At 43.2% G+C, this 18,712-nt stretch overlaps 1 protein-coding gene across 1 annotated transcript in view; it reads right to left on the bottom strand.

Annotated features, from left to right (window-relative positions):
• Egfr (epidermal growth factor receptor) overlaps window positions 1-18,712 on the bottom strand; it is a 164,498-nt gene that overhangs the window by 31,806 nt on the left and 113,980 nt on the right. Inside the window, exons 5-15 of the mRNA XM_055623868.1 lie at window positions 17,613-17,681; window positions 16,779-16,897; window positions 15,610-15,751; window positions 13,947-14,063; window positions 13,294-13,420; window positions 12,989-13,062; window positions 12,024-12,114; window positions 9,662-9,861; window positions 8,032-8,164; window positions 5,665-5,755; window positions 3,040-3,197 (exon numbers count right to left, since the gene is read on the bottom strand). Coding sequence (XP_055479843.1) covers window positions 3,040-3,197; window positions 5,665-5,755; window positions 8,032-8,164; window positions 9,662-9,861; window positions 12,024-12,114; window positions 12,989-13,062; window positions 13,294-13,420; window positions 13,947-14,063; window positions 15,610-15,751; window positions 16,779-16,897; window positions 17,613-17,681 — 1,321 coding nt within the window. The remainder of the gene's footprint in view (window positions 1-3,039; window positions 3,198-5,664; window positions 5,756-8,031; window positions 8,165-9,661; window positions 9,862-12,023; window positions 12,115-12,988; window positions 13,063-13,293; window positions 13,421-13,946; window positions 14,064-15,609; window positions 15,752-16,778; window positions 16,898-17,612; window positions 17,682-18,712) is intronic.

Here is an 18,712-nt window from a genome sequence, read left to right on the forward strand (position 1 = left end):
ATATAGGAAGCATTCTCCAAAGTCAGTTAAACTCCTCTTCAAATACAATGTCTGTTTATTGTTGAATGTGAACACTGGGAGCCTGAGCCTGCTGAGGGGATTGACAGTTTGGACAAGCTGCTTGATTGCCTACAGCCCTTAAAAGCTACACTGGACAATTGCCATTGATTGTCAACAGGAAGCTGGGATCAGTGAGCTCAGAGGGAAAGACAAACCAGTTCAGATGTAACAGGATGACCAACAGGGCCAGTGACAGCACAGATGCTGCAGAAGGGAAGGTTTGGGGCATCACAAGATTAAGAAACCAGTGGGAAAGCTCGGAGTATAATCTCTCGCCTTTTGACTCTTGCTGGCAAGTCAAGGAGGTTGTATCATTTACTCCTGTCATATTCTGTGTCCAACTCAATTCCTTCTTTCATGGAAAGAAATTTATAAAAATAATTGTAGTCACAAATACATTTGGGGCATACAACTAAAATGGGAAAATTCTTGTGGACTTTTGTTTAATTTACCAGGATAAAAATTTCAAGAAAATGTCCCTTTTTGTTTATTATAAAAAATAAGGTTCAATTTAAAGATGCATGTGCCTCCAGTATCTCTCCACATGCTGAGGTGGCCGCATCTGTGGCTCTTGGAGTCACATAGGTTCCTTATGCTGTGGTCTAGCTTCTAACATGACCGGCTCATAAATTGTGAGTACTGCTGAGTACCATGATTTCCTTCCACATGAAAACAGGAAGAGCTCTACCTTTTCTGAAAAATTAGGGGTACAGTGTTTGATGATATGCACATCATACATATTTAACTGGGGAAAGGATGCACATTTGCAATTGCCATCAACATTTCACCACATTTTAAAGAGTAAATCCATCTCAAACAATTTCTGTGTAATTAAACACTTTGAGATAAAATACAGGGAGTGACAGCAAGACTCTGCAAAAGCATATGTTCTTCATCTGACTTACTAGAACTAGGAAGTTCTAGAACTAGAACCTTCAGAACTAGGAAGAAAAGGTAAAAAATGTCAGACCAACTGACCAAACACAATTTTTATTTACACTGTGAACAAATTTTGACTTTCTGTGCTTGTAAACTAGTTCTTTTTCAAGGTAAGAATGCATGGTGACAATTCCTCCTGCTCAGTTGCTGTGGGGTCTCCCTTATGGCTGCTTGTGCACGCTCACCGACAGAAACACACTTAACTCCAACCCAGAGAAGGGAGAAATGCATTTATGGTAGATAGCTTGTGCAGTTATGTTTTAGGGGATCTGCCCCAAAACTGCTTATGTAATTAAAAATGGGCTAAGTTAGGAAGCACCAGAGTCTGACTGTCGCAGGCTTTGCAGAGTTTACAAACTGGACAAGGTAAGCGGCGTGCTGTTGCACACACAGGGGAAACTAGACAGTTTTGAACCATCGCCACTGCGGAGAAGGCACATTCCAAAGCCCACATCCGAGTTTCAGAAATTTCAGAGCAATAGCCAGCGCTATCCCTAATGCTGAAACATCATTATCCTACCCGTCAGCATCGGAGGACAAACATCGACTTCAACTATCATTGTTTCTGATATTATTCTGGAAATTCTGGCCCCTTTACACAATCAGAAATTTTTGGAAAAATAAAGTATTTCAAGGTTATATGATTGTTTTCTTAGAAAGCTAATTGTCCTATCTGTCACAGTCATAAGCTCACCAGTGTCCTAACTGGCACCACCATCACCACTCTTCACATCACCATCACCACCACCATCCACATCACCACTATCTGTGTCACCACCACTATTCACATCACCATCATCACTAACCATATCACCAGCATCACCACTCTTCATCTCATTGCCATCAGCATTATCCATATCTCTACTGCTATCTACCTCACCGCCATCAACACTATCCTTAGCATCAATCACCATCACCGTTAACACTCATCACTCACTGATCAAGGGCTCACCTTGTCTTAGTCACTATTTTAAGTGACCACAAATCCCATAATCTATGCTGAATTATTTATTATTGTCTTCTTCAGAAGAATATAATTAGATAAACAGCACCTTAAAGCCATATAGTTGGTATTGGAGAGGTCAAGAGAAAGAATGAGTGTTAGTTCTGAGTAAGGATGAAGGTTTTAAGAAATACAATGAGATGTGTGATATACAAATATATATTATGCATGTATGTATACATATTTATGATAACTCTGATTCTATTCTGGTTACTGAGTGAAATCTGATTTAACCGTCAAATTTATAGTATCCCAATAAATCAGATGCATAGAATCAGAACACTTCTGCTAATTCTAGTCAAGTTAGTTTTAGTTTATGTTATAACAGCTTAACAATCAAGCAGATTTTAAAAAGATACTTAGAAACAACATTTCAGGAAGTATTACCCTGTGTTGTGTTGTGTGTGTGTGTGTGTGTGTGTGTGTGTCTGGGTGTCCATGTGTGCATGCACATGGACCATGTAAAGTCTAGAAGTTAACATCAGCTGTCATTTCTCAAACACAGCTGCTCCTGCTCCCTTTTTTGAGTCAGGATTTCTCATTTACCTGAAGTTCAACAGAAAGCCTCAGGGAGCCTCCGCCTCTCCAGTACTAGGGTTACAGGTATGTGCTGTCATCACCCCTGACTTTTTTTACATGGGTGTTGGGATCAAATTAAGATCCTCATGCTTGCATGAAAAACATGCTATTGATTTAGCCATATTCCCAGCCCTTGTCCCACCATCTGGCCCACAACATCCCCATTACAACCCTATTTATACAGAAGAAGAAGAGGTGACAATTTGGTAACCATCCATCCCTCTTCCCCATTGGCACACACAGTGCCCAGGAAACAAAACTACCTGAGACAAACATCCTGAGAGGCATAGTGATGTTCTCATCAAAGAGAGCTGTCCACCAGCACATCACTGCTGCCACCATCACCACGGAGTTGAAACATCTTAGTGTCCTGGCCCATGTAACCTATTGCCCGGAAATTTGGTAGACATTTCCAGTGAATTTCCGAATGCTGTTGTAGGTGACTGTGCTACACTTACCCATAGGTGCAGTTTGGATGGCAGAGGTGGCAGACATTATCGGCGTCCGCGTACTTCCAGACCAGGGTGTTGTTCTCCCCCATGACCCCAGCTGGGCAGGTCTTGACACAGTGTGGGCCATCAATGTAGTGGGCACACTTGATGCAGTTGTCCGGGCCCTAAACCAAGGCAGAGAAAAGGGTGTAGATATTTTACTTCTATTTTTTAGTGGAAATAACTTTCTACGTATAATATTCACTAATAGAAAACAAAAACCAAACAATATAGATACTATTGTTGTTGTTGTTGTATATGTGTTTGACTATGCACTGCTTGTATGCCTGCTCTTCACAGAGGCTAGAAGAGGGTGTCAGAGTCCCTGGAACTGGAGTTACAGGTGGCTGTGTGCTGCCCTGTGGGTGCCGAGAATCAGCCTCGCTCCTCTAGAACAGCAGCCAGTGCTTTTAACCTCGGCGGCATCTCTCCAGCCCCATCGCAGAACTTCTTAAAATAAATCACTTTATGTAAGAAGTGGGAAATAGTCAGATCTGGAGAGGATGGGAACCTCACAAGGAGAGCAACAGAACCAGAAAATTTGTACACAGGGGTCTTCCCAGAGACTCATGCGCCAACCAAATACCAGGCATGGAGATAACCTAGAACCCCTGAACAGATGTAGCCCATGGCAGTTCAGTGTCCAAGTGGGTTCCATAGTAATGGGAAGAGGGAATGCCTCCGACATAATCTGATTGGCCTGCTCTTTGATCACCTCCCCCTGAGAGGGGAGCAGCCTTACCAGGCCACAGAAGATGACAATGCAGCCACTCCTGATGAGATCTGATAGACTAAGATCAGAAAGAAGGAGAGGAGGACCTCCCCTATCAGTGGACTTGGGGAGGGACAGGCATGCAGAACAGGGTGGGGGAGAGAGGGTGGGATCGGGAGGGGAGGAGGGAGGAGCTTATGGGGGATACAAAATGAATAAAGTGTAATTAATAAAAGTTAAATAAAAAAATTAAAAAAAAAGACAAGTTCTGTGATTGCTCTTGCCTGCTATACCCGTGACAGGTAACATTTTTCCGACCATTTCTGACCCAGATTTACTTTTTAAAAATGTTTTTAATTAATTAATTATGTAATAATGTTTATGTGTTTGTGGATGAAAATGTGGAAGTCGGTGGAAAACTTTTGAGATTTGGTGCTTCCCTTCCACCATGTGGGGCTCAGGGATGGAACTCAGGCTGCCAGGCCTGCTAACTTTGCTAACTCTGATCAGATAAACAAAGCAATCTGATTTGTATACAATAATCTGCTAAGAAAGAATAGCTGTTATTTGGTTTCTTATTAGATTCTCAGCCACTCCAGCACAACACAGTTGTATAAACTAAATGAAGTTATTCATAGAAAAAGGAAACACATTTATTGTACCCAAACACAAATTAAACTATATTCTTCACTGTATTTTAGCAGTAGTTTTGGACATTGTGGGCATCATCCTTGCCAAAGCCATCTTGGATTGGGCTACATGTATTTTATATCTGCAACTTTCTTGCCTTTCACATTTGAAGTTTTGAAAGGAAGTTCTGAGGCTGGTCAGACCTCGACTTGCTGAGGTAAGCTCCCCTTTCACATTTATCCAGGGGAAAGAAGGTGACACATGGCGGTGCTGGCTGCAGAAAGGGCTGTGAATGTGCAACCTTACAGTCTGTCTGTAAAGCTTGGAAGGTCCATGAAAAATCCTCAGAAATGAAGGCAGCGGGGCTTCCTGGGTAATGCGCTTCACACTTCACAGGGGCACTGAAACAGTGCTGTTAGGCAAGGCTTTTCCTCTTGGCTCCCTTAACGGGTTTGCTTTGTCTGCTCAGAGGCTGAGCACACTCAAAGCCAGAGCAGCTGGGACACTAGAGCAAAAGCAGCAATTGTTTCACCGTGCCAATGGAAATTCAATCCAATGCCATGTAAGCCTCAGACCAGGGCTTACTTTGTAACCAGTCATGCTGACAGCCTAGATTTCTTAGCTCAGTTCTAGTTCACGCTGCTTGATTGATGGGCAACTTCTGAAACATGTTTCAATTAGGAGCTTTAGATTTTGCTGCTGGAACTCAGACCAAATCAGAGAACTGCCCATGCATAGTATCAAGTATTAGCAGGGTACTAATACTTGGTGTCAGAGACACCTGAATTCTCACTTACATTTCTTACGAGTTTGCTGCTGTATGAGTAGATAAGTAGCCTAATTAAAAAAAATACTGAGATTTCCTAAAACAAAACAAAACAACAACAAAAACAAAGTAACTTGGATTTGTTAAACAATACTTTGTGATATTTGATTGTCATGAGGTGTTGGTGGCAGATGGCAGAAGCTGTGAACGCTGCCTGGCAGTGTCTGAGCCGAAGCACAGTATGTCCTGTGGCACAGTGAAGGAACAGTCATGGTGAAATGAGTATGAGATGCTGGGAACGTAGGTGTGAGGCATCTTTACTCAGCACGGCCACTTTCACAATCAGATCGAGTGCCTCTCTTCCTTAGAAAGGGCTCCCACCGCCCTCTTCCCTACTGGGGATGTCTTGGCTCACTGATGTTTCTGTTGCTGATCTGAAGGCGTTTCCCAGAAAGCAGGGTGGGTAACAGCAGAGGGCTCTTACCTGGCCTGTACAGGTGATGTTCATGGTCTGGGGCAGACATTCGGGATGACACTGGATACACTGAGATTTCTCCACAAACTCCCTTGGCTCCCTGAGAGAAGAACACAGTGAACTGGTTATGCTGTGCCCTGAATGGCTGCAACTGTTTCAAGTAACCCAAATGACCTATCCCAGAAGCTCAAAAGAATCGTAAGGTCAAAGGGACAGAATGCTGAGACTGTCCTGAAATATAATATGCTGAGGTCACTAACAAACCTTCGGTCATCTCAGAGACAGCTTCATTTATGATCAGAGTGCTTTTCTGACATTTTCTAACGGGCATAGTTTTTGAATGCCAGGTAAGAAAACCAAGTATAAGAAACATCTTTATGAGCCATCCCTTCCTTTAAAGACCCAATTCATAGATATCAAGCTGGAAAGAAATGTTTACTAGGACTCAGGGATAGGAAACGAACGTTCAAACTTGTTCACTTCTGGAGCCTCTGGAAAACATCTTCCTGTGTCCTGTCTCTCCTGGTATTGCAGTATTAGACACATTGATCCACTAGCTGACTTCTCCCAAGTGACCTTTCCTTTGCCTACTTTCAGTAGCTGGAAGCATCAGGAAAAAAGCAGCAGAGAAAGATGTGATGAAGGAGGCCATGGAGCAGCAGTAGTAGCTTAGCAGTCATTTAGGCTGAGCTGCAGAAGTAGCACGTTGCCAGCTGCTTGACAGGTGAGGAAGAGGCAGCTTGCTAGGAGCCAAAGCAGGCATGAAGGGAATGGCAGGAGCAGAAGACAGAAAACTGAAGTATAGAAGACCATACAGAGCAGAAGAGAAACTGTAGGCCCTGGTTGTTGAAAAGAGCTCCACAGTGCTGCCAAGATCTTAGAGTCAAAGGTCTCAGACATTCTGTGCCCAAGAATTATAACAATAATCACTGTCAAGGACTGAGGAACCCATTACACGGGCTCTTCTTGAAGCCACACTAAGTGCAACTGAGGGCTAGGGAATTGCCATATGTTAGGCTTACACCCATGCTCTATCACTTAGGAGTCCTTCACTGCAAGGCTACACGAGAATGCTAAGACTTGTAGAGCTAAGGGTCTCAAGAGCCAAGTAATGAATGAGGGTTGTAACAGTAGAGGGTGCCATGGGTTCCTGTCCCCGCCTGCCTGTTACCACTACCCATGGCTGTCTAAGCGTGAAGTGTACAAAAGACGCCAAGGACCAGCGCTGAACTGGTTTGTCCTTGTCACTTTACTGTTCCTATGTCAGTAGAACAAAGGAACCACAGCCAACTGACTAATTGCTAAAAATTACCAGTAGGGATTTTTCTGAGTTTTGTCTATGTGTCACCACCTGCAGAAGGGCCCCGGCTTGAAGGGTGGTCAGGCACCTCAGGGCATCAGGTACATCACACAAGGAGACCTGGGCCTCTGGGTATGGTGAAGAGCTCTGAAAGCTGAAAATACGAGTGCCTGTTTACAAGAGGAAGGGCATGTAGGCCCTTTGCATGCTCAAACAGCAGTTATAGCGTTGCCCTAATTTCATTAAGAAATTCTTATGAAATTTGTCTTTCCTTCCAGATCTGGAATATTTCTGGATTCAAACTGTAGTCCACACCCTGTTAGCAAAACAGGATGGAAGGTTTCCCAGCATCGCCTGTAACTCACATGGCTCTTCCCATCATAGTTTTCCCTCGTTCCTTAAAGTGAGAAAAAAAAGGCTCTCTGTCCTTCAATTCAAATTTTCAAGTCATTTATTTAATCATTATCAGTATTAACTTAAAGTGTTACTCAAATATTGACATTCTTCTTGTATGCATACATTGTACTTTTATTGATTATGATTAAATTAAGCAAATATATGATTTACTTCTTTGTCTCTGGCTGTATTAAAAATCATTTGCACTATTCAATAGTCAGTGTATGCAAGGGGTTCATAAACCTAAAATTAACTGGAAAATATTCTGTGGTGATATATCTTAATTCAATGGGAATAGTGGACTGGAAAGAAAGGGGCAAATGCTCATGCTTTCTTGCTATCTAACCACTTACACGTATTCTATCTTGGGAAATTCATGTAAAATGAAACTTTAAAGTATTTTCAGGAAAAGAGACATGATAAATTATCAGGCTGGCTTAAGGAATGATGAAAAGCTTCTTTCTAATGTGACAAAGAGATTGCCAAAAAAAAAAAACAAAAACAAAAACAAAAAAAACCGAACAAACAAACAACAACAACAACAAAAAAACCCAAACAAAATGTGATATTGTGATATCAAGAGCAAGAGAACAAATTTAACTTGGCTAGATACAAAGGCATGAAGACAGCTTGGCGGCTTCTTTCCTAGCTACACGGAAGCTGACAGAGCCGTGTCTCACCCCTCCAGGATGTTGCACTTCGCCACGCACTCCCTGCCCCTGCTGACGTTCTGGCAGGAGACACAGTCCCTGGGCTCTGGGCCCCAGCAGCCTTCTGAGGAGCACAGAGGATCACAGACATGGTTCACGGCTTCTAAAAAGATACAGTGAGTTACAGGGTCAGTCAGGGGACAATAACAGGGGAGAACAGAAAAGGCGACACTCTTCTGAGAGGCTGACACACTGCGAAGGGCACCAAGGCCTGTTGTCTGTGGTGCTCAGGGCAGCTTGATCCTGACCCTGGGGAGACTTGGATGATAGATACCACAGCTGACAGAAATGGCAGGGAAGGTTGTAGCTGCTTGCTGAGTGCTGGCCACCATGCCAGGAGTGTCAAACATAGAATTTCATGTCTCTGAGGAACACCATGGTACTGGACTCATCATCATGTATGAAAGAGGAAGCCAAAGCCAAGAGTGATTAAAATAAGAAGGACAAGTTCTCAAAGCCCAGTTGGGCTGAGGAGTTCTGGAACTCAGTGTTACCTATGCCTGTGTTGAGAGTCTTGCCACACATCTAGGGCCATTTGCCAGTCTCAAAGTTAGTTCAGTGTTTCAAAACCACAGTTGGGAATGTGAGTGTGGGGTGTCAGACACCCTTTGACATATATGTGTTGGGAGCGTGTTTGCATGCGTACTTGGCTGTAGTGGTCAAAGGCTGAAATGAGTACAGAGTTCTCTGCACTTAAAATGTAGTATGATGAATATTGCTTTTTGTTTTGTAATTACAGATATTTAGCAGCCTGGACCTTAGAGCTATAACACCTTCTTCGTTGACATGACCACACATCTAACAGGAAGCAGTGCAAGGGAAGAAGGGCTTGTTTGGCCAACAGTGTAAGAGGAGACGCCATCTATCACTGTGGTAGAAGCAAGAGCACGAGTGTTCAAACACACGAGCCTCCTGTAAGAGGAGACACCATCCATCACTGTGGCAGGAGCAAGAGCACGAGTGTTAAAACACATAAGCCTCCTGGAAACATACTCAAACCATCCACTCCCCGGTGCCGTGCTCCCAGACCACATAGGATTACAGACATCTTATACTGGAAAATGTGTTCAGTCCATCTTCTACATTTATGTACTTATTTCGTGTAGAGAGTGTGCAGGTGCATGCCACAGTGTGTTCATTACTGTGTGTGTGCATGTAGGTGAAAATACTCCTTGTGGGAGTTGGCTCTCCCCTTCCTCCTCAGGAACGGAACTCAGGTTGTCAGGCTTGGCAGCAATGCTCTTCTCTGCTTATGGTGGACAGGAAGTGCAGCCCTCAAGGCTGACTTCCTCCAGTAAAGCTCCACCTTCTAAAGGCCCTACTACCTTCCCAAACAGTGCTGTTAGCCAGGGACCCGGTGTTCAGACACAGGAGCCTCTGGAGGACATTCCACATTACACCACACAAGGCAAATTCACCCCATGAAAGGAGAATGCTCTGGAAATAATTCTGACACCAGGGCTGCCATTATGATTATGCAGATCTTAATGTGATGAAGGAATGAAAATGCAATGTTTGGGGAAACCTCTTCAGAATTCCTTCTAAAAACAGATTACTTCTAGGAGCTGTCTGCACAGGTGAGACAGGACCAGCTACTTACTGCAATCTTTCTCAGCTCTGTTGTTCATAATCTTGGTTTTTTGACCAGACGTCCCAAAGAGTTTTTTCCAGTTTATTGTGTTTGCGTAGCACAAATTTCGGTTTCCAGAAATGACTACATCTCCATCACTTATTTCCTTCAGGGAACGCAATCCCAATGATGTTATGTTCAGGCCAACAACTGCCAGAGAAAACTGACCACTAAATGGGAGGAGAAGAAAAATTGCATTGTACACGAGAGTTAAAAACAACAGGCCACCCTCAAATTTTGTTTTTCTGAGCCACTTAGATTTCCTGAGTATTGTGTTCTAATTATTACTAATCATTCTGTGAAAAGTATGAATCACAATTTTTTAAAAATGTAAATGTTTTTAAGTTTCTTTAAGGAAAAGTCAATTTCTCAGCCACTTATTATCTTTAACCTTGAATAATCTGTACGACTGAATCAATGGCTTTGTGTCATTTCATTTACTATATTTGTAGTTTTCCTAGAAATCAAGAACATGTTTTCTAGCATCTGCAACATGAAAATGTACTTTAAATGTGTGTGTCTGTCCATCTACCCACTTACTCAGCTATCCAGTCATGCTGAGTGAGCAAATATTTGTGGTTCCACTTGACAAATACCATACAGTTTAAGTGTTTGTCTCTTTTCCTCAGGGGACCTGTCTAATGGTGACATAATCATACAGGAAGAGTTTTCTGACGCCAGAGAAATGAACTGAGCTTTAGTGAGCACTATACTGGCCAAGGGTGGGCACTTAAATGGCTCCATGGAGAAAGAGCACAGAAGGAGGACTTTCTCAACGCTATGATACATCATATCTGAGACCTGGAGAGCAGAGCTAGGTAAGATCCTACAGGTATGTGAAATCCGGATGACTGGATGAAAGTTAGTCAGACAAAGAGGAGTGGAATTCTGAACCACTCGGAGGAACAGGACTATGCAGGATGTGTGCAGGTGGGCAGGCTGGGGACAGGCCTGGGGATGGTGGTTGAGCTCAAGCCCCTGCTGGAGGAGCTTGGGTTGTCACATGGGATTGACTGAAAAGCACATACAAGCAGTGTATAAATTTGAAGGTATCTTCTTCCACATGAGCATCAGGAATGGGCCAGTTGAGACAAGACAAAAGGAGGAGAATGAGAGTTAAGGGATTAAATGCCTAAGTTTAAAGCATTATTTGGTAGACCCCCATTTTGAGTCACAAATCTTCCCATTTTTTCCTTTCATGAACCATCTCTTCCCACAGCCCATTTTCCACAACCCCCACTTGCTGGGAATTCACCCCCAGCATACGCCCAGGGAAGTCAAAGAGTCAGGGTCTGTCTACGGTCTTTCTTGCAGGTCAAGCTCCAAGTTTTTGTGACTCACACCAGGGACTGGTGCTCATCCCATAGTTTAAATGCTTAAAATTAAGCATAAGACTACAGCACAGCCACTCAAAACACAGTGCTGACCACAGCACAAGCATGTTCCTGTGAATTTCAGAGCAAAGGCAGGAAGCAACCGTAGCTGTACGCTTGGAATCAGACGTGTCTGACGAAAGGAGTTTATGCACAGCAATGTAAATTCTGTGTATATGGTGCTTTGATTTGTTAACATGCCATGATGTTATGTCCCCTTAGTAGTGGTGAATTTCAGAAAAAGTTACCATAATCAGAAAGTTTCCAAGGCAGGCATGAGCTACAGATTTCTAAATTCCATTTCTTCACCACAAATCTTAGGATTTCTCTTACTCTATGAAAGATCTTCCTCCCTTATCTTTCTGTCTCTCTGCCTCTGTCTTTCTCTGTGTATGTGTGTGTGCATATGTATGTATTTGTCTTTTTTTCTTCATGCATATTTCCTTGTTGTTGCTGGAAGGCTGGTCATTACAGGTATCCAAACCATTTATCATTAAGCATTACCTAGGTCCCCTGGAATGGCATGTTGTTTACTTTCAACTGCATCATTATCAACTATTAGCCAAACACAAACAAGGAGACATTCTGTAAAACACCTGGTCATAGTTTTCCAGAGAGTCAAGACAATGAAAATGAGCAAATGACATAGGAGCTAGGGAAGTTTAATGGGGCCTACAAAGGCATTAGAAGTCAATGCAGCATGGGATACTGGAGAGGACAGAGAAGGAACAAATGCATTCATGGACAATCTGACAAATTCAGAATGAAGTATGTGGCTGAAGGAACAGTGTTGCACGGCGTCAACTTCTTTATCCTCATTCTCATTTCTACTTACACAAGTTGCTCATACTAGCGGAGTGAAAGATCATCTTTGTGCTATTTCTGTACCTCTTCTTTAAGACAAATCTCAAAATAAAAACCCAAAAATATCTGCTAGGCTTCTGTTATGGCCAACTTACTGTTGCTTTGTTCTGCCACGTATTATTTCTAGGTTCTCAAAAGCATGGAGGTCAGTCCAGTTTTCAGGCCAAGCCTGAATCAGCAAAAATCCTAGAGGGGAAAAAAAGGCTTAGACACACTGTGCTAGAAAATTTTTGTTTTGTAGAGACCATTTTCTAGGACTCAGATAAGACTGCTGAATGGACAGCAGCAGTGGAGTCTTCCTGTTCTTGCCATGAAGGATGATAGTGCCTGTCCAGGTGATGTTCAAAAACAAACAAACAAACAAACAAACAAACAAACAAACTAACTAACAAACTAACAAACTAACCAAAACTGGAAATCCTGCCAAGCCTCGGGAACTTTTAATTCTTTAATGCACCTCCCTCAACCTCTAGGCCAACCCCCACCAACAGGTGACCAAGTGATGTCTTTGAAGGATCACAGGTCATACACCTGGATCCTTCTTTGACTGCTTTCAAGTTGCCTGTTATCAAGGTCTCACTTTAAATGCTTATTTCACTTAACTCTGATCCTCACATCAAGTTTGTTTTCCAAATAAAATTAAGCCTTTTCAAAGATGAAGAAAATGGAGTGCAGGTGGCAGTTATGGATCGAAGATTCCCCAGTGAACAGCATTTGAATTCTGCAACCTGAGAGCCTGATTGGCTGCTAGCCCTCAACTTTGTATCTTCCCCTCCATCATCTCTCTGGGGTTTAGGGTCTGTGAGGATGATGACCTCTCTGATCAGGGAAGAAGCATCCCATGTGTCTACATCAAGTCCAACATGGCCGCTGCATTCTTGGCTTAAGTGCTTTTAACTTGCACAAAGAGAAACTGTGCAAGTTAAAATGTCTCGAAGAATTAATCATAATGGTAGAGCAGCAGACACCACATTCCTATGCCAGGGAAGAAGGGGAAACATCTGAGGCTCTCTATAAAATATCATTTCCCATATGTGCTCCCGGATACCCCAGAACAAACCTGTTATTTCCTTTACAGTTTTTAGAATTTCTAGTTCCCGTGGGTCTAGAGGCGGAGTATGTGTGAAGGAATCCCTGAAACAAACAGTAACATGAGTGTTGATCATTTTTCATGGTTTAAAAAATTTTGCGTTAATAAAATGTAACTAATAATAATAAAAAAATTTCTGTGTAGTTCATCTTCTAGATAAGTGATATACCATGGCTCCATTAAGATGTAAACATTACATAAATAAAATATAACTTGAACTTTAAAAAAAAAATTTTTTTGCAACTGTCTGTCCAGGTCACTCAGCTGTTACTTACCCCTTAAAGGCCACAGGCAGGATATGAAGGTCCCCGCTGATGGAAGTGCAGTATTTGAAGTGTTTGATGTTTGTAGCATTTATGGAGAGTGTGTCTTTAAATTCACCAATGCCTATGCCATTACAAACTGTTAGGAGAGATGTGTGTTCCATTAACATTTGCTGAATTAAGAAGGGCTGGGCCTGCACAGGCAGAAGCATGAACCCTGGCACCATGCATTATTAATTCATTCCACCAACCCTGAGGGGACCCTCCAAGGTGCCAGGACCCCTGCGGCAGGCTTCCGTGTTTCTGTTGGTCACTGAAGTGGGAGTTGGGAATGTCCTTGCCACAGACTTCTGTCAGATTTGCATTTTCCCTATTCTTTTCTACCTGGAATGAATCTAGCCACGCATAAAGACATTGGCTCCTCCCCTTTCTGTCTACGACAGTTCACCCACCTGGGCTGCAGGTGGCGCCTCTGTACCTGGTTAAACAGAATTCCCCAACCTCCTCCACTTTTGTGCCTTGGGTTTGCAAGTTTATTTTCTACTTTACAGACAAAAATACAATTAAAAAAATTAAAAGAGCAAGGTGTGTTTGTTTAAAGGTGACCATAAATGTTCAGCACCATACACCTGTAGGTCAAGTTAATACACCTGTAGGTTCCTTACCTTTGCGACAGGGCCCGTCACATTTTTTACACTTGCGGACACCATCTTCTTCCACTTCATAGTAGTCAGGACCACAGGCCCGAACACACGAGCCATGATCTGTCACCACATAGTTTCCTGAGGAAGAGGCAATGAAAAGAAGGTGTTGAAGGCCGCAGCAGGTGTTCCCAGACTTCCACAAACATCCTCACGTCCTGCTCTATATGCTCTGCTGAAAAGGTCCCAAGTAATTGGTTGACTTTACTTTGAGGAGAATGACTGACAGGTTTCAAGTAGAGAAGGAACCAAGCCCGAGTCTAATGGCCTTTCTGATGGTAATGTGGAAAAACACAGATACTTGATCTCAGGCACAAAAGAGGAGTGGGAGGGAACATGACCACGTGTGCTCACTGACCAAAAGCTCCTCTTTGGACATAAGTCTTCTCTTCTGTTGGGTCTGTGTTCAGAATTGACAAGGAAACCTTGAATGTGTACTGCCCACCCACTAAGGCCTATCAAGCAGTTTGTGTCCCTTGAGGTGGCTACAGTCTGTCCTGCCTTTGTCAGCAGCTTTGTCCTTTCCCACTTGCCATGTGGTCCTTGGTGGGGCAGTGAGAGGGCCAGTTCGTTCTGCTTCCCAGACAGGTGCCCCATTCTTTGTCTCCACTTCCCCTCACCTTTATGTAGTCTACGCCATTTAATATTTACGATCATAGTATTATTAGAAACTCTATGCTCTTATTTTGAGTTTCCCAAACAGATGCTCACAACTATGGATACTGGTAGTCTATCTGTGAGTTATATGCTCTTGTTATCTTAGGATTTTACTGTTCACTGTGGATTTTAATGATCTTCTTACTAAGCCTTCACACAAAGATCCCATCTATGATTGTGGTGAGTTTTCCTTCATCATTGTTTTCCATTTTCCTTATAGTGGCTCATGATTCTCTCTCTCTCTCTTTCTCTCTTTCTGTGTGTGTGTGTGTGTGTGTGTGTGTGTGTGTGTGTGTGTGTGTTTCTAAATGGACTTCTGTCACCCAAATCTAGGAAGGCAAAATCCATCATCATAGTTTCTCTTTTACATTTTTTTGTCTTAATCTTATTTTTGGAAGTCAAAATTGGTTCTAAAGGCTCTTTATATATTGTTTCACGTTCTCTGTTTGGGACTTATCCATGTTGCCATTTTCCTGTAGGTACTGTAGAGTACAATCATATATAAACAAACCCGAACCCAAATGAGTAAATCAAAGCAAAAACAAAACTGAAAAACCCCAAGAACCCAACCTTAACCAAAGGTTTTTGTGCTCAAGAAGGTCAGTTTAATTTAGGTCTGTCAAAGAACGATTGGTCCAGAGGGTTTTGATCTTGTGCTAGTCAGCTCCAGGACACCCAGAGTTACTACAGCTGGCCCTCAGCTTTGGGGTGAAGCAGTAGGTGTTTTTGTTATGCAGTCTGAGAGGATCTGTTCTGGTGCGGCACCATTTGAAGAGAGGAGCCCTGCCCGCCGCAGGCCGCCTCCGTCCCTCAGAAAAGAGCTGGATCCTCCTCTTTGTACCTAGGCTGGGCATGCACTAACCTACCCGACAGGAGGGCAAGCAGAGCAGCGGCCCCCAAAGTGCCCAAGACCCCAGCATAAGACAAAAGAGGCCACAGGGGACTGCTGAGTCAGGGCTGAGCAACTCACGGGGGCACTTCTTCACACAGGTGGCTCCAAAGCTGTACTTCCCCTCAGGGTTGACATCCATCTGATATGTGGTGGGGTTGTACAGCATGAGGGGTGGGCAGGTGTCTTTGCACGTGGCTTCGTCTCGGAACCTGTGGCAGACCTATCACAAAAGGGACAACATGTCTGGTCAAGGATGTGACATCAGAATGAAAGAAGGCAGGGGCCAGGCGGCCTTCGGGTCAGCAGGCCAGTGGCAGCTCTCAGCGTTCAGATGTTTGGTTAGAGAGGAAAACAGTCTAGGAAGTCTGTCCAGGGCAGCGAGAAACACCTTCCTCCCACAAGGACACAGAAGTATTTCTAAGTATACGGATGGTCGCAGTTGCCATAACTTTGAGTTTGTGGTTAGAAAAACTCGTCTCTATTGATTACGGGTGATGAAGAAATCTATACATGACATTGGTAAGTAAGCTTTACACTGTGTTTCTCTCATAAAGAACACTTTAGAATACTATTTAGAATTTATTCTCAAACTTCAGGAATCTCAGCAGGAAGTTTCCATGCAGACAGGCGTTGGCTCTTCCTAAGAACTCCATCCACAGTCTTTTCCCTGAGCTGTTCATTAGAATGAGCCCAGACTACCCAAGTGGAAAAAAAAATCCTTGGGGCAAGGTTTAGTTTCTGAAATTTAAGAATCTTCTGTTTCCAGAAACCATAGAATACTCTGGACTCTGGCTTAAGGGTGGACTTTCTTTTCTGGAGCCTGATGGGGCCCTGGTTGGCTTCGTAGTGACCTCAGGAATCTCGTTCACTAACCCTGATGTCTGCCAAGTTAACACTAGAGCTTTCGCCAGAGCTTCTTGGGTGGCTGTGGTGGTGGTGGTAATAAGGAGACACCATGGGATGGGGGAGGGAAGGGGAGCGGCTTGGGAGGCATCAAAACATGGTGGACAAAGCTGCACGATGAGGATGGGAGGATATCGATGCCATCCTGACCGAAGGTCTGAATAACTGTGGACCGTTCTCAGGGGATCTCACAGAAGCAGCTGTCTGCATTCGTCACAATGCTGCCGCTGTTGGCAATGACAACGCTTATTTAAGATGTGCCCCACAGGAAGGCCCCTGTCTCTGTCAGGTGGGGAGCAAGTGCACAGTTCAGCAGCCCAACTTTCCAGTAACTAGAGTCTTACCAGGCAGTCACTTTCTCGGGGCCCTGTACACCCGGCGGCACACTGGTTGTGGCAGCAGTCACTGGGGGACCTGCCACGGCAACGCCGGGAACATTGCTGGGCACAGATGATTTTGGTCACTGAAAAAGAAAGATCACCCATGAGCTGGTTCTAGGTGGTAGTGCATCTTCTAGGGGCACGGACAATGCTTGCACACAGTAGAAAGAAGCAAACGGGATGCAGATGGATTTAGTGACAGTGGAACAGGCCTCTTAGGCATTCACATTCAACCAAACAATGTAATCACAACTTTCCCCTTGGTATGTTTTTCTTATCATTTATTTCAGATTGCTTAGGAGAACTGATTAAAGCAAGTCTGATCAGATCTTTGGAAAAAGTAGATATTAGCTAGGGAACCCAGAAAGAACACAAGCAAGAAGAGCAGCAGGCAGGAAGTAGTGCTCAAAGAAACATGACAGCAACCACGCTGAAGTAAATTAAACTTAAAAATTTCCTTTTTAAAGTACGATTCACACATATGCTCTCTGGAGAAACACTGTCACACTTCTGTATCAGGAAAAGGGGAATTGGGAGCAGGGGACTGCTTATCACCATGGCTGCTTTGGTAGTTGGTTTTTAGACATTTTATTACTGAATAAATTATCCCAAATAGCAAGCCTCAGATAGCAGAGTGCGGTGAAGTTTGCAAGACTGTCCATGAAACAGTTAACACTGACTTTGTTGCCAAGCTCCTGGACTTGTCAAGTTACCAAAGTGTAGGAGAGAGGGCCACACGTTGTGGACTCTGCTCACTGGAGGCGTGATTCTCAGGCCCTTGGCCCTTCACAGACTTACGTTTCTGGCAGTTCTCCTCTCCTACTCCCCAGCAGCTTCCATTGGGACAGCTCGGATCACATTTTTGACCTGAAATAAAAATCTAGTAGTTAAATGCATCTTTCAGTAAAAGTGAACAAATGATGTAGAATTGATGACATATCTCTCAAGGGCCTAAAGAATATTCTAGAAACAAGAATAGCTTGTAAACTTTGTATTCACAGTTGGCTTGGATGCTTTGTAGGATAAATTAAAAGACTCCTGAAAGAACATTGAGCTACAGGCTGCTTTTGTTTGCACTTTAGCAGTGGAAGCTGAGAGAGAGGGAGAGAGAGTACTTATTGACTCATCACAGACACACAAATGAGAAATCTAAGGAAGTTAGGGTTCCCAAGGTGCAGCCTGCATAGGCTTCTCTAACCCGATTGGCTGAGTGTATACTGACTCACCTTGCTACATCCACTCTCGGCTGAGTGGGCGGAGCAATCGGCACTGGCTGTTTAGGGATGTAAAGTTGTGGCTGGTAAGTGAACACTCCTCTCCTCCAAGCTATGGAGTGGTGCAGAGCATGGCACAGGAAGTGAACATTCTTACTCTGTGAGTCACTTGGCCAATTACCTAAAACCTTAGTTAACAGTTGGCATGCTACTGGCTGGAAATCTTTGTAATTGGTAATTTTTCCCTTTTCCTTTTATATTTGGTCTATATCAAGTTGTAGCTACAAAGGTTTGTAATCTCTTAGCGCTATTCAGAAGTTAATCATACTAAGAAATGTAAAGACCAAAGTTATGGCCAACAAAATTGTTGAAAAGTTCTGTGGAGCAGATTTGTTTTTCTTGCCCTTGTTTTTTTTGTGGTGCTGCGTATTTAACATTCTCATTAAGCTTTTAAAGACCACTATACTTAATTCTATAGTCCTCTATGGGGCAATCAGGTATCATATAATATAGCTTTATTTCACACGGAAGCTTATTTGGTGGTGTCTAAATTTGGCTTTCAACTTGATATTGTAAATATTCACCCTCATGTCTCATGCTTCCTTCTAGAAATATATTATCTGTCTGTCTGTCTATCTATCTATCTATCTATCTATCTATCTATCTATCTATCTATCTATCTAT

The sequence above is a fragment of the Psammomys obesus genome, unplaced genomic scaffold (assembly GCF_907164565.1).
Source record: "Psammomys obesus unplaced genomic scaffold, mPsaObe1.curated_primary_1811, whole genome shotgun sequence".
NCBI lineage: Eukaryota > Metazoa > Chordata > Mammalia > Rodentia > Muridae > Psammomys > Psammomys obesus.